At 37.4% G+C, this 16,006-nt stretch overlaps 1 protein-coding gene across 2 annotated transcripts in view; it reads left to right on the forward strand.

Moving 5' to 3' along the window:
• Window positions 1-16,006, forward strand: part of LDAH (lipid droplet associated hydrolase) — a 112,439-nt gene that overhangs the window by 76,856 nt on the left and 19,577 nt on the right. For both annotated transcript variants that reach the window (XM_045447604.1, XM_045447605.1), the window contains exons 5-6: window positions 594-828; window positions 15,633-15,715. In XM_045447604.1, the coding sequence (XP_045303560.1) occupies window positions 594-828; window positions 15,633-15,715 (318 nt within the window). The remainder of the gene's footprint in view (window positions 1-593; window positions 829-15,632; window positions 15,716-16,006) is intronic.

Here is a 16,006-nt window from a genome sequence, read left to right on the forward strand (position 1 = left end):
GTCCAGCTCAGGTCACGATCTCATGGTTTGTGAGTCCAAACCCCCACGTCGGGCTCTGTGCTGACAGCTCGGAGCCTGGAGCCTGCTTCGGATTCTGTGTCTCCCTCTCTCTCTGCTCCTCCCCCATTCGCACATTCTCTCTCTCTCTCTCTCTCTCTCTCTCTCTCTCTCTCTCTCAAAAATAAAAAAAAACATTAAAAAATTTTAAAAATACAAGAAACAGAGTTCATTATGTAGCTCTACTTTCTTCTGTTATCATTAGTCAGTCAAGGTGGTATAACATGGTATATGAATTCCTAATTTCGGCAGTCCTTCAAAGGGATTGTGAATTGCTGTCACAATCAGGAAGTTATCTAGGAATCTGATTTGCTCCTCACCCTGAAAATTAACCCCAATAACTCAAGGGACATCCTTCTATGCTCCCCAGATTGTTTGTGCACTGAGAAGACAGCATATGGTGATTCTTCTCATTTAGAACAGATCTTCAGTCATATTCTGAAACCCAGTCATTTGTCAGTACTATACAAAAGAAACAGTGAAACAGTGGGTTATCCCTTAAGAAACTTCTCACCAAAGTATGTTTTTTATTGTAGATAATTCGCTCCTTTCTGCTTTTTCCAACAATCGAGCGACTATCTGAGACACCAAACGGCAGGATCGCCACTCCACTTCTGTGCTGGCTTCGATATGCTCTCTATGTTTTTGGCTACCTTTTACTTAAACCATGGCCTGAGAAAATCAAGTCCCTGATAACAAGAATTGGCCTTCAGATGATGAACGTGCAGTACGAATTTTCGGTCCTGAATATATTGGAACCATTCTGCATTGGTAAGCACATTTTAAAAGGTTTATGTTTATTCTTGTATCAGAAAGTAGTAAGAGAACAACCTCAGACAGTCCATGAATATCGAGCCCCAAAGCTTAAAACCAGACATAAAATAAAAATAGAAATAGAAGCTTTAATTTTAATTTCATCAAGCTTTAATTGTAAACCTTACCCTTCTGATTCTCCCCTCTTGCTGCCAGATGGTGGGAAGGAATATTTGCAGGAGTCTAGCGTGTGCCCTGTTAGTCCAGTGTGAGAAATTAACAGAAACCAGCCAAGGAAACCAGGCCAAATATTCCCATAGAGGGAACAGGCTATGCTTTTATTTTTCCTCTTTAAATGTTTTTGGAGGAGTTTAAATGATAAAAGTAATAAATAATAGTCATGGTAATACAACACTGGGTATTGTGCTGAGTATATTTTCTGAATGTGCCAGGGAACATTTGCTACTTTATCTTTTGCCTTCAACCTTTGTTTTTAAATGTAATCTACCTTTGTAGGTTAATACTAATTCATAGAATGCTTATAAATTATTTTCATCGGGGCGCCTGGGTGGCGCAGTCGGTTAAGCGTCCGACTTCAGCCAGGTCACGATCTCGCGGTCCATGAGTTCGAGCCCCGCGTCAGGCTCTGGGCTGATGGCTCAGAGCCTGGAGCCTGTTTCCGATTCTGTGTCTCCCTCTCTCTCTGCCCCTCCCCCGTTCATGCTCTGTCTCTCTCTGTCCCAAAAATAAATAAACGTTGAAAAAAAATAAATAAATAAAATAAAATAAATTATTTTCATAATAAAATAATCCTTTTTAATCTATACCTCAAGAGGGTATTGCAGAATTAAATATGATATATGCAATGTGTCTATATAATATTTTATTTATAATAAGCCTCCAACGAATGATATAACAACAGTTGCAGCAGCAGCAGCTAATGGCACCGTTCTAAGCTTTTATTTGTAGTTCTCAAAACTAATCAGGTTTGGGTATTCTACTGTCCCTGTTTTACAGATGAAGATACTGAGGTACAGAGAAGTTACATGATTGGCACAGTCACACACCTAGTGGGTAGTGTTTAAACTTTGACAGTCTACCACTGTGCTAAGCTTCCTTTTACCATAGTTGCTACTATTGTCTTTCTGCCCCAGTCAATCATAATGGCAAGACTCCTGAAGAAAGTTTACCGTGTTCACCTGTGTTAAGAGCACCACACAGTCATGTACATAATGAATCCAGGAATAAGTCACAGCCCTGTTGTACAGCTACAGATTGATTATACAAGGTTATTTTTCCAAATATGTAGCAAGAAGCAATCATTACAAATACAAGTTCAATATATTTTCTGTATTTGTATGGATTTTTGTCTGCTCCGTACTTTCCCCAATGTCCATTCTTTATTACAGCCTTAGCATAGCAATGGAAGAAGATGAGATAGGAAGAAAGGAAGCAAGGATAAGGACAGTTATAAAAATCACCAAAGATTGAAGTTGGAGAAGTCCCTTAAAGAAGGATAAGGTCCAGCCCTTTATCCTTCCCTCATATTATAGAAGAGAAAGAGATGGCCTAAGTGAAAATAGTATTGACTGCAAGTCAAAAACGCTCAATTCTCATTTTGGTTTTGCTTTGGTTTTGCTTACTCATTTTGGTCCAGACTTACTCTGTGACTTCAGTTTAGTCCCCTCCCCTGTCTGGCCCTCAGTCATTGTTCAAAACAAAGGTGAGACTAGATGATCTCTAAAGGAACAGTACACTTTGGAAATTATTTGAAACCAAAGTGGAAGTTATGTGAAATTCTGGCAAACATGTATAAAATTACTCCACATTTACTTCAATAAATCATTTTATTTTTCTTTACAGTTTTTCCCCCTTTGGTATTTTTCTTTTTACCCTATAGAGGGAACTATGAAAAGCATTTTCCAGTTAGGGACTCCATTTTTCTCCAAGGAATTCTGCTTCCAGGAGGATGGTATAGACGTACTTTTCCCTGCTTTTCCTACTAAGTGCTAAAACCCCTGCATATTAGGGAACACAGCAAACAAAAAACCATGACAAATAGAAAACAAATAATAAAATGGCATACAAGCTCTAACATACCAATAATTACATTAAATGTAAATGGAAAAAATACACCAATTAAGAGACAAAGATTGACAACATGGATTAAAAAGCATTACCTAAGTATATGCTATCGTCAGACAACCCAGTTCAAATATAATTATATATATGTAGATTGAAAGTAAAAGAATGGGCAAAGGTACATCATGTAAACAATAATCAAAAGGAATCAGGAATGACTGTATTAGTATCAGATAAAGTAGACTTCAGAACAAAAAAAATTACCAGGGACAGAGAGGGACATTGCACAATAATAATAAAAGGTTTAGTCTACCAAGATGACAGAAGGCAGCAATCCTAAACATGTGTGCACCAAACAAGACATCTACAAAATATATGAAGCAAAAACTAATAGAATTGAAAGAAATAATGGACAAATCCACGATTATTGTTGGATACTTAAGCACACCTCTCTCAACAGTTGATAGAACAAGACAGAAAATTAGCAAGGATATAGAAGAATTCAACCACAGTGTTCACCCAGCAGGACTTAATAGACATTTATAGAACACTTCACCCAAAACATGAGTTTCTGATAGGCATTAGGTAGACAGCTACCTGTGCTTTTCTTATACCTCTTTAGAAATATGTTCCAGGGGTGCCTGGGTGGCTCAGTCAGTTAAGCGTCCCACTTGGGCTCAGGTCATGATCTCATGGTTCGTGAGTTTGAGCCCCACATCCGGCTCTGTGCTGACAGCTCAGAGCCTGGAGCCTACTTCAGATTCTGTGTCTCTCTCTGCCACTACCCCGCTTGTGTTCTGTCTCTCTGTCTCTCTCTCTTTCTCAAAAATGAATAAACATTAAAAAAAAAAATAGAAATATGTTCTAAACTCAAACCAGGACATGGAGTATACAAAAGTTTTATTTGTTTTTCTATATACATTTAGTAACTATGTAACACATATGATATATAGTCAAGTATTTAATGTTTTTAACTAAAAGATAATTAAAGATGTTTTCCAATTTTTCTCTACCGGAGTTATAAGCACCCTTTTAGAGAAGTAGGCTGTATAAGCTGCACTTCAGAGAAAGGAATCTTCCTTTCAGCTATAGTGATTGACCTCCTGCTGCATCTTTCAGTGGCCCCAAGTGCAGGCATTCAGGAACAAGATAGTTTGGACATGACACACTATCGTCCCAGACTCAAGGCAACCAGAACCTTCTAGCCACATTGCTGCCTGGGGAGCCCTGGGATTCCTTTTTCACACAACAACCCCTGTAGAGTTACACTATGTGCAAATTAGACTCTAAAGCAGACTGAGCCCTCAGCTGCCTTACTTCATCTCTGTTCCAAATAACCAACGTGCAAACAAACTTTTGGAACATAGCTCTCCTATTTCAGACATCCTTCCTTCTCTGATGTTCTGTTCTCTTTGTTCTAGATCAGGCCTTCTGATGTCCATGTAAGCAGTATTTTGGCAGTCTCTTTTTTTCCCCATTACTCACTCAATCTGTGTAACTTTGGGTAAAGGGAAAGCAGGTGAAAATTACTCATCTTTCTTCTTTGGGTTCTTGGTTCATTGTCTACTTGGGTTTTAGTTAAGTCTCATAGTAGTGATCCTAGGCTGATCCTTAACCAAGCATTTTAATCATACTAGCCAGTCTCTTCCTACCTATCCCCTTTGGGTCTCATATCACCCTTGCCTCCTCTTGCAACAAGTACCATAGAAGCTGTTTTGCCTGGGCTTGCCCTGGCAATCCTTTAGGCAATTCCTATTACCTTGCTTACTGCAAAAGGAAGAAGGTCCCAGCTGAGAAATACCCATACTAATAAGACCCTGGCTTTTGCAGGTGATTAGTGGACTTCTTCCAAGCTTATATCCCATGAATGGTAAATGTAATCAGTATTCAGACCAGCCACTTGAATCAGCAGCATGATTTTTAGGTTACACAAAGAGAGGGTTTATCAAGACAAAGGAAGACCAGCTCCAAGATCATTCTCAGGGTCTGTGCAATCTGTGACATCCTCTGTAGACCTGTTTCTCTGGCTTTCCTGTCATCCAAAGAGTGCCCTTGAACATGCCAGCTTGACTTTTAGGAGGGCTTGCAGTGTTTGCACATTATGTAATGTCTGTGCTTTAGTAGAAATCTTACAGAAACAAACGGAGGAAGTTTGTTAGTCCAAGTAGTGGATAATAAATCCTGCCCTATCTAGATAGAAACTGATTTTCTGTATCCTTTAGTTTATACACACATTTTTTTGTTGTAGTAAGGTCTGAAAAATTCAAGGAACCAAAATATTCAAGTATTTCAAATGCTGTTGCCCTTTTGGCAAAGACGGCCCTTCCTGTAGGCTGAGATTCTGTGTATTAGCCTCCTTCACCAAACTGAGTGAGTAAAACCACTTCCTATCCATCATTCAAAGAGTAGCCCTAATTCAATTACCATACTTTATAAACTTTACCACAGTGTCCATCAGATGAATTTACATAATTAAATTGTTTTAAGTGTTGTTTTCAAAGAAAATATATGAGGTTTTTTACTTTAATTCTGGAATGTTTGCTACTACATATTTTCTTTACAATAGATGTTCTTCTATTTCATTAGACATAGGCTTTTCACTGAGACAGCTAAATTGGATTTCCTGATCAAAGCTGAAAGCAAATATATTTTAGCTTAGCAGTATCACAGGTCAAGATAATTAACTTTAAAAAATATTCTGGGGTCTTTTCATTAGGCCAAATGGATGTTTTAATTCCTCTCAGTTACCTAACTAGAAAAACAGTGCAGAGACAAAGGTCATTCCTGGTAGGTTATGTTATTTTGTTGCATACATTCTTGTAAAAATCAAAACAAAAAACAAACAAGCAAAAAACTTTCATTATCTTTCCTTTACTTGATCTATATGGAAATAGCTTTTTAAAACATGTACAATGATATGAAATGAACTCTTCAACAAACTGAAACATAAGCTTTATTACGGAATCAAATTTCTTCTCAAAATATTTTTAATCCAATCTCAGAATAATTTTTTGAGTAAGACAAAATCAGACTCCTTTGTTACCTCTCCTCTCATTTATGTGTGTAGCTTAGAAAAATCTATTTATAGAAGGCAACTATAGCTTTACTAATTAATGGAAGTTTAGCCTAAAATGCAGCATGAAGGAGAAGTTGTGTGTGTGTGTGTGTGTGTGTGTGTGTGTGTGTGTGTGTGTGTGTAGTCAGTATTAAGATTTAGGACAAAAGTTGATTGGATACAACACTAGAATATCATCTCTGGTTTAGAATTAAATCATTCAATGAAGGTTTTACTATGTTTTTCTAAATAAACATATATATATAATCTGCCACTCTAAAAAGCTGTATTATTTTTTCTAAAAAAATACCTGCAGTTGTGGTTTTCACTTTGGTGAACTTAGTGTCACAGAAATAAGATGATCTGTTTGCAGACTAAATGGATAGTTATAATCATCAGTATAATGGCAACACCAAACGAACTGAAGCATTTTGTGGAGCCCTACTAGTGGCCCTGGGCCACCTGCCACCACAACAGCAGGACAACTTGGCTTCCAGTGCCCAAGCTCTACTTCAGACAACTATGTATGCATCTCCCCCAAACTTCCTGTTGTATCATTAATTGTGGGTTTACTTACCTCTGCATTGTCCCCCACTGCTGAGACCAGTGTTTTACGAAGCCTAATTTTCAGCCAGTCTCAGCAGAAGCTCTTAGACTGTCCCCGTGCCTGGAGTGATTTGTCCCAGTCTTATACCACTACCTCCCCGCCGGGCTCACCGGTGTCAGTGTGCTTCTGCCTCCACTTCTGGCCTCCATTGTGGCCAGACGTCACCTCTTGCACCGCTTCAAGGAAAGCAGCAGGTTTTTCCTCTCACCCCCCCCCATCCCCCCCAAAAAAACCAACACCAGCTCAGTCCCTTCCCATTTCATTTAACAACCCTCACTGACACCTGCCATGAACCAAATACTCTGATAAGCACTGGAAAGAGTAATAAATGAAACATAGCTCCTGCCTTTAAGTTAACTTCCAGCATGGAAGAATTTTAATACATCACCATTAGGGCTGTCATGAGAATAACCACAGGACATGAGTAGTACCAATAAAGGAGAAATCAGTTCTACATAAGTAAGGAAGGGAAGAGAAGACAAATGAATTCGGACATGAAGATGAGTTGGGATTTTTCCAGAAAGATGAAAAATCACATCAGTACAGGTAACTGAGGTCAGCAGAAGGCAGTGTTCTGTCGTATATTACGTGTACTTGGAAGCGCTTAGTGACGCTTAGTCTGGCCTGTGAGATGCAAGTCCCACTGGTCCCTCCAGCGCCGGCCCCCACTCCTTTTGTTCCATTAGCCACTCTCCTGCAACGTGAAGGCCTGTAGTGACACTTGAACACTAAGCAGGTTCAGAAGATATGGTAGCAAATAAAATAGAGTATCGGACTCCTTGGCGAGTTTTTTTACACCTGTATTTGGATTTGTAATGGAAAAAAAAATAAACAACTCACACTCTCCGAAATCATTCTCTTTCCTTCATGTTTTTGTTTCCATTACTCCTACTTCTGGATATTTCCTTCACCGTGGTGCTTGAAACTCTGAATTCTGCTGGGTTTCCAGGAATGCTGTTGACAGTCATTGCCAAGAGAAATGTGTTTTCCCCTTAGGAAATTACATGTCCATTTGGTATTATTATTTCTGACCACTGTGTTGTGTTATGAGCATTTCTGAGGAATGAAAAAAAAATGGCTTCCTTGGAGCAATTACAGGAAAGGAAGCTGGTATGTTACTTTCTTTAAAAAAAAAAAAAAAAAGTATACTTAGATGAGCAATTATCAGGAGAAAAAATGGAAAAAAAGGTAGGGTGAGATACATTCCCTGATAAAAACTTTACTTTTAGAAATATAAAATTCCTTACCAAGTTATTCAGATTTTTAAGTTGTTTCCAATTGAGGAATGACACTACAGAAAAGTGATTAAAACATAAATGTTTTTACCTCCCATGAATTATCCCAAAGCAAACTCCCATATAACTCCCACTCATCTCAAGAGTCACCGTTGCCTGGATCTCAGAAACCTCCCCAATGGCCCTGCACGTCCAGAAACCCACTTCAGAGCTCATTCAGGTTCTTGGCAAAGTCTGGTTTGTGTGGCTTTATGACTGAGGTCCCCGTTCTCTGGCTCACTGTGAGCCAGGGTCCCTCTCAGCTCCTAGAGGTCACTTTCCATTCCTGTCTACATGCTCGATCTTCAAACCAGCAATGGTACCTCTAATCCTTTTAGCACTTTGAATCTCTAACTTCCTCTTCTCCCACCAGCCAGAGGAAAACTCAGATTTTGAAGGACTTATGTGATTAGGTTGGGCCCACCAGGATAATCACCCTTAAAGTCATCTCTGCTCTATAACGTAACCCAGTCATGGGGGTAATATGTCATCAGATTTACAGGTTCCACCCACACTCAAAAGGGAGTGGATTCTGGGAGGGCAAGGATTATTTGTTTCAATTTAGGATTCTGCCTGCCACAGACCACCTATTTTCTGCTGCTCTTCAATGCTACCTCTGTCAGAAATCCAGTATCCACATATGTGTAGGATATATGGAAGAGTTTATGTAGAATCAACATTATTTCTTCCTTCAATATTTGATAGAGTGGACTAATGAAGTCCTCGTGCCCTGGGGTTTTCTTTGTGAAAAGGCTTTAAATTACAAATTTAATTTCTGTGATATAAGACTTTTCAGGTTATCTATTTTCAAGTAAGCTTAAAACTTTTGTCTTTGTTGTAGATTTTGTACGTTTTTATCTAATTTGTTGAATTTCTTAGCATAAAGTTGTTCACAAAATTACCTTGATTATCTTTTTTGGCATCTGTAAAATCTATAGGATGTCACTTTTCTTTCCTGATATTTAGTAATGTTTTATGTCTCATGTCTTCCCACATGTTGTTTTTTCCTGGTCAGTCTGGCTCAAGGTTCATCAGTTTTACTGAACTTATTCTTGGTGTCATTTATTTTCCCAACTGTTTTTCTGGCTTCTATTTAATTAATTTCTGCTGTGAACATTCTTATTTATCCCGCCTACTTTGAAGTTAATTTTCTTTTTCTGGTTTCTTACAGTGGAACAGAGGTCATTTATTTGAGATCTTTTTCCATTTATAAACTGGGTTTTTGGTGCTTTACAAACTTCTCTCTAAATACTGCTGGGGTCATGTCACACAAATTTTGATATGTTGTGTTTTTCTTTTTATTCACTTCACAATGCTCTTTTATTTCCCTTTAGATTTCTTCTTTGACCCAGGGGTTATTTAGAAATGTGTTACTTCATTTCTAGATATTTGGAGATTTTCCAGATATCTTTCTGTTATTGATTTCTAATTTGGTTCCATTATGGCCAGAGAGTGTATTTTGTATGATTTTGTTTTAACGGACTGATACATGTTTTATGGACCAGGATATGACTTAACTAGGGAAATGCTCTATGGATACTTAAAAAGAATGTATATTCTGTTCTCATTGGGTAGACTGTTCTATAGATGTCACTTTGGTCAGGTTGATTGATGGTGTCCTTTTCTGTATCTTTACTGATTTTCCTCCCTAACTGTTCTGTCAGTTATTAGAAGATATCAGGGTGCCTGGGTGGCCCAGTCAGTTAAGCATCCGACTCTCAGTTTCAGCTCAAGTCATGGTCTCACAGTTTGTAAGTTAGAGCCCTCCATCAGCCTCCACACTGACAGTGTGGAGCCTATTTGGGATTCTCTCCCTCTCCCTCTCTCTCTGCCCCTCCCTGCTCATGCTCGCTCTCTCTCTCGCTCTCTCTCTCAAAATAAATAAACTTAAAAAAATTAATTATTAGAAGATGAGTATTGAAATCTCTGACTATATTTGTGGATTTGTCAGTTCCTTTTTGTATTTCTGTTAGTTTTTACTTCACGTACTTGAAGTTCAAACATACCAGGTGCATAAACATTTAGGACTTTTATTTATTCCTGATGAATTGACACTTTATCACTACAGAATCACCCTCTTTATCTCTGGTAGTATTATTGGCTCTGAAATCCATTTTGTCTGATATTAATATAGTCATTCTACTTTTCTTTTGACTAATGTTAGCATGATTTATTTCTGTTTTTTAACTTTTAGCTTATTTGTGTCTTTATATTAAGATCCATTTCTTACAGGCAGCAAATAGTTGAATCTTGGTTTCTTACCTACCTTGCCTTTTGATTTGAATGTCGAGACAATTTGTATTTAATGTAGTTATGAATAGAGCTGGGCTTAAATCTGTAATCTTGATATATATTTTCTATTTGTCTCCTCTGTTCTTTGTTCCAATTTTGCTTTTTTCTACCTTCCTATGAGTTAATTGGATATTTTATGCTTTCATTTTATCTCCTGCATTGGCTTATTAGTCATTCTTTGTTTTGCTGTTTCAGTGGTTGCTTTAGGATTTACAATGAACGTTTTTAACTTTTATAGTCTTCAAATGACTTACCACTTGAAGTATACCGTAAGAAACTTAACAACAGTAAGCCTTTTCTCCCTCCTAGCATTTGTGATATTGTTGTCATATATTTTACTTCTTTGATATGGTATTACTATTTTCTCTTTAAACAGTCAGTTGTCTTATAAAGAGATATAAATAAAAATTGTATTTTAAATTTAGCCACATAATAACTATTTCTCCTTTTTTTTAAGGAGAGAGAGAATCCCAAGCAGGCTTTGCATCTCCAGCACAGAGCCTGACATGGGGCTGAACTCATGAACCCTGAGATCATGATCTGAGCCAAAATCAAGAGTCAGACGCTTAACCAACTGAGCCACCCAGGCACCCCATCTAATGTCCTTGTGCAGATACAATCTCCATCAGATATCATCTTTTTGCTTCAAGTATTTCTCATAACAGTTCTTTTACTTCCACTGGTAGTTAATTCTTTCAGTTTTTGTATGTCTGAAAGCTATTTGCACTAACTATAAAATTCTAGATTGGCAGGCTTTTTTTTCTTTCATTACTTTAAAAGTGTTCCTCCACTGTCTCCTAGTTACATCATTTCAATAAGAAATCTGCTGTCGTTTTAAGTTTTGGTTCCTCCGTAAGTAAGATGGTTGACCCTTAAACAATGTGGGGAATAGGGGCGCCAACCCCCCATGCAGTCAAAAATCTATGTATAACTTTTGACTCCCCAAACACTTAACTATTAATAGCCTGTTGAGCAGAAGCCTTACAGATAACATAAACAGTTAACACATATTTTGTGTATTATATGTATTATATACTCTATTCTTACAATAAAGTAAGAGAAAAAAAATCATAAGGAAGAGAAAATATATTTACAGTACGGTCCTGTATTTATCAAAAAGAATCCATGTTTAAGTGGACCCACACAGTTCAAACCCATGTTGATGAAGGATCAACTGTGTATCATTTTTCTCTGCTTTTAAGATTTTCTCTTTATACTAGTTTGAAGCAATTCCTTAGGTACTTTAATATAGTTTTCTCCATGGTTCTTGTGCTTTGGGATTCTTTGAGCTTCTTGGATTTGTAGGTTTATGGTTTTAATATTTTAATATTTTTTCATATATTTTTTCTGTGCTTCCCTCCTTCAAAGACTCCAATCACATGGTATATGATGCCACTGAAGCTCACTTGTGGTTCACTGATGTTCTGTTCTTGCCCCTGTCCCCCTCCCCCCCACTTTCTTTCTCTGTGTGTTTCCCTTTGGATAGTTTCTATTGCTGTCTTCAATTCACTGATTTTTTTTAATGATGTCTGCTCTGCTATTATCCCATCTAGTGTATTTTTCATCTCTAGAAGTTTGATATGAGTCTTTCTTATATCTTCCATAATTCTATTTAACACGTTCAATATTTCTCACTTCTCAAATATATGGTATAGGTTATAGAACTCTCAATATCTGCAAATACCAATTTTTTTAAAATAGGTTAATTTTGATGTAATTAAAATGCCATAAAACTCACTCCTTTAAAGTGCACAATTCAGTCTTGTTGTTGTTTTTTTAGTATATTCTCAGAGTAGTGCAACCATGACAACTATGTGACTTTAGAATATTTTCGTCACCTCAGAAGAATCCCCATGCCCATCACTCACCATTTCCCCCTTACCCCAGTCCCTGACAACCACTAATCTATTTTCTCAATGTATTTCTCAATGTATTTCTCAATGTATAACGGACATTTAATTATAAAAGGAATTATACAATATAATAATATATATACAATATACAATATAATACAATATTATATACAATATTATATACACTATATATTGTATATTGTATATTATATACAGTATAATAATATAATTGTATACAATATATATTGTATATTATATACAATATAATAATAGCCTTTTGTGACTTGCTTCTTTCATTTAGCATGATGTGTCCATGGTTCATTCATGTTGTAGCATGTATTAGTACTTCATTATTGCTCAGTAATATTCCATTGTATGACAGTATCATATGTTTCTTTTCCATTTCTCATTTGATGGCCATGCACATTGTTTCTACTTTTGGGCTATCACGAACAATGCTGCTATACACATTCCCGCAAAGTTTTGTGTGGACCTCTGTTTTCAGGTCTCTTGGGTTTATTTACACCTACAATTGGAATGGCTAGATAGATGCAGTAACTCCATATTTAACATTCTGAGAAACCGTCCAACTGTTTCCACAGTGCCTGTACCAATTTACAGTGCTATCCACAATGTATGAGGGTTTCAGTTTCTCTGCATCCCTGTCCACACTGACTTTCGTTTGTCTTTTTTCTTGTAGCATCCTGGTAGGTGTGATGTGGTATCACATAGTTTTGGTTGCATTTCATTGATGGCTAATGATGTTGAGCATCTTTTTACATGCTTATTGGCCATTTGTACATCTTCTTTAGAGTAATGCCTGTTTAAATCCTTTGCCCATTTTTAATCAAGTTTTTGTCTTTTTACTGTTAAATTGTAAGAGTTCTTTATATATTCTGGATACTAGATCCTTATTAGATGTACAGTTTTCTTTCATTCTGTGGGTTATCTTTTCACTTTTCTTGACAGTGTCCTTTAAAGCACAGTGTTAATTTTTATGAAAACCAGTTTATTTTCCCTTTTCTCACTTGTGCTTTTAGTGTCATATCTTAGAACTCATTACCTAATCTGAGATCATAAAGATTTATTCCTATGTTTCCTTGTAAGAGTTTTATACATTTAGTTGTTAAATTTAGGACTGTGATCCATTTTTAATTAATTTTTGTGTATGGTATGAGATAATGGTCCAACTCATTCTTTTGCATTGTGTATATACAGTTTTCCCAGCACCATTTCTTGAATGTTTACCAATTTTATTATCTTTGTCACTTTTGGGTCAGTTTTTATTAATTTTTTCCTTATCTTGGGTTGTATTTTCCTGCCTTGCATACTTGATAACTTTTTATGGGATGCTTTACATTGTTAATTTTACTTTGTTGGATGCTGGGTATTTTTGTATTTATGTAGATGTTCTTAAGCTTTGCTATGGGACAGTTATGTTACTTGGAAATAGTTTGATCCTTTCTGTTCTTGCTTTTAGGCTTTATTAGTTGCTTGCAGAACAGCATTTAGTTTAGGGCTAATTTTACCCCTCTACCAAGGCAAAAACCTTTCCAAGTTCTTTAGTTGATACACCTTTTTTTAATGTTTATTTTATTTTTATTTTTGAGAGAGAGAGAGAGCATAAGCAGGGGAGGGGCAGAGACAGAGGGGACACAGAATCTGAAGCAGGCTCCAAACTCTGAGCTGTCAGCACAGAGCCCAACACAGCCTCACAAACTGTGAAATCATGGCCTGAGCCAAAGTCGGGCACGGAACCGACTGAGCCACCCAGGTGCCCCGATACACCATTAATTACAAGACTTTTCTGCTAGGCTGGTAGGAACAGTAACTACTTCCAGTTTGGACACTGTTCCATCTAAATCCTTTCAAGTGGTTCTTTCCCCAGCTTCTGGTGGTGTCTCACATGATAGTGCCAATCAGTACATAGCTGGAGCTGAAGAGGAACCCTCTGCAGACTCTGGAGCCCCTCCTTCAGTAGCTCTCCCCCCCTCCACTACTCTGCCCTACAAAACCACCACACTGACCTCCCCATACCACCTCTGCCTTGTTTGAAAATGTGCCCAGAATTTGTTTTAATCAGCTGTGGCAAAATGACAGACATGGAGAACAACTGCCTTTGGAATAAGAGTTTATTACCCACAGCTCCTAAGAGGAGACAGGGTAGAAGGAAGGCATGAGGAAGGTTCAGGGATGCTAAGAGTCACCTTATTGGAAGGAGAGATTATAGACACTGATTAATTCTAGACTGCAGTAGAAAAAAATACGTTTTACAAAATTTTAGGTACAGCTAACCATTCAGTGAATAAAAACAGAATTTATGCGTTCAGACTATTAGTGAAAAGAAATTTTTTAAAGATAGTAAAGGGGCGCCTGGTGGCTCATTCAGAAGAGCATGCAACTCTTGATCTTGAGGTTGTGAGTTCAAGGCCCACACTGGGTGTGGAGATTACTAAAATGAATAAATACATTTTAAATAGATAAATAGGAAAAGAAAACTCATCATTCACACAAAAGGGTGTGGAAAGAAGAGTTAGAAATCACAAGTAAGTGAAGCATATACAAAACAGGATGACAGGAGTCAGACCAAAGATCTTTTAGATCAATAGATGTGACTATGTTAAGTCCTTTATTTAAGACATACTTTCAAATTATGTTTTTAAAGAAACCTATGATTTAAAGAGACATACTTCAAACAAAATGAGAAAAGATTGAAAATAAAGAAAAGGACGCATATACCAAGCAGTGATGACAAAAAAAAAAAAAAACCAAAGTGACAATAATACCAATCAAATGAAAAGGAACACGGCATTGAATGACAGTTTTCATAGTAGTACAAGAAAGCCGCATAAATTCATGTTGTCTCTTGTTTTCTTCTTTCTCAGGTGTGTGACATCTTGAAAGGGAGATGGTCAGTTTTGCTCATTATGCAGTCAGTACAATGGGACTAACCCTCATTAAAAACGTTTAGCCTTTAAATTGACTTTAAATCCTTTTTTTTTTTACATTTATTTATTTTTGAGAGACAGAGCGTGAGCAGGGGAGGGGCAGAGAGAGAGAGGAGAGGGAGACACAGAATCCGAAGCAGGCTCCAGGCTCCAAGCTGTCAGAACACAGCCTGACGTGGGGCTCAAACCCACGAACCGTAAGATCATGACCTGAGCCGAAGTCAGACGCTTTACCAACTGGGCCACCCAGGAGCCCCTTGACTTTAAACCCTTTTAGTTGTATCTTTAATAAAAAAAAAAAAAAAAAAGTCAGGATAGTTTCACATTAGTAACTGCATGCAGTTTCCCTGGTATACATGATTTATCTGTGAAAGTCTGTGCTTCTAATCCTTAAATCATAAAAACACACTGATCAGGTGCACTACACGCCATCTACTGAGGTGTCTGACATTAGGCCATCGTACTGCTGTGTGTTGCTATTGAGAAAGGCAGGTGAGAAGAACAGGTTCTTTTGTGGGACATGCTCTTGCGTCCGGAGGCCATGCACACTGCCTGACTCACACGCCTCTCTTGGCCTAGTGATATCTCACATCAGGTAGTGCTTGCTGAAAGGAAAAGGGGGAACAGGAATTAAATACAGTGGATTTGACATGTGTGTTTGTTCTGCATATTCCAAGTGTTTGACTCTTTTTTTTTTTTTTTTTAATATAGCTAATGCTGTCTACCTTGGAGGCCAAGAAATGATGAAAGTGGTGGAGAGAGACAACGAAACCATAAGGGCACATTTATCTAAGGTAATCACTTTAATGCTGCAAAGCAGTAAGTAGATGGGCAGCAAAGTTTACTGAGCATGAAGGGCTAGAACTGGTTAGTCTGTAAGATCTCAAGGGTTTGTAGATTTCATACAGAGTTCTACTTCTAGTTAAAATATGGCAGTTCTAAAAGTTGCATAGGAAGGAAGTAAAGCTGACTACATACTTAAATATATACTTAAATATAGTTTACCACCTGTTTTTGTTAGGGTTTTTTTTTTTTTTTTCAGAATCAATGCTTCTCTCTAGGGCCTTATTCTGAGAAGACTCTCA

This window comes from Leopardus geoffroyi, chromosome A3, assembly GCF_018350155.1.
Source record: "Leopardus geoffroyi isolate Oge1 chromosome A3, O.geoffroyi_Oge1_pat1.0, whole genome shotgun sequence".
Taxonomy (NCBI): Eukaryota; Metazoa; Chordata; class Mammalia; order Carnivora; family Felidae; genus Leopardus; species Leopardus geoffroyi.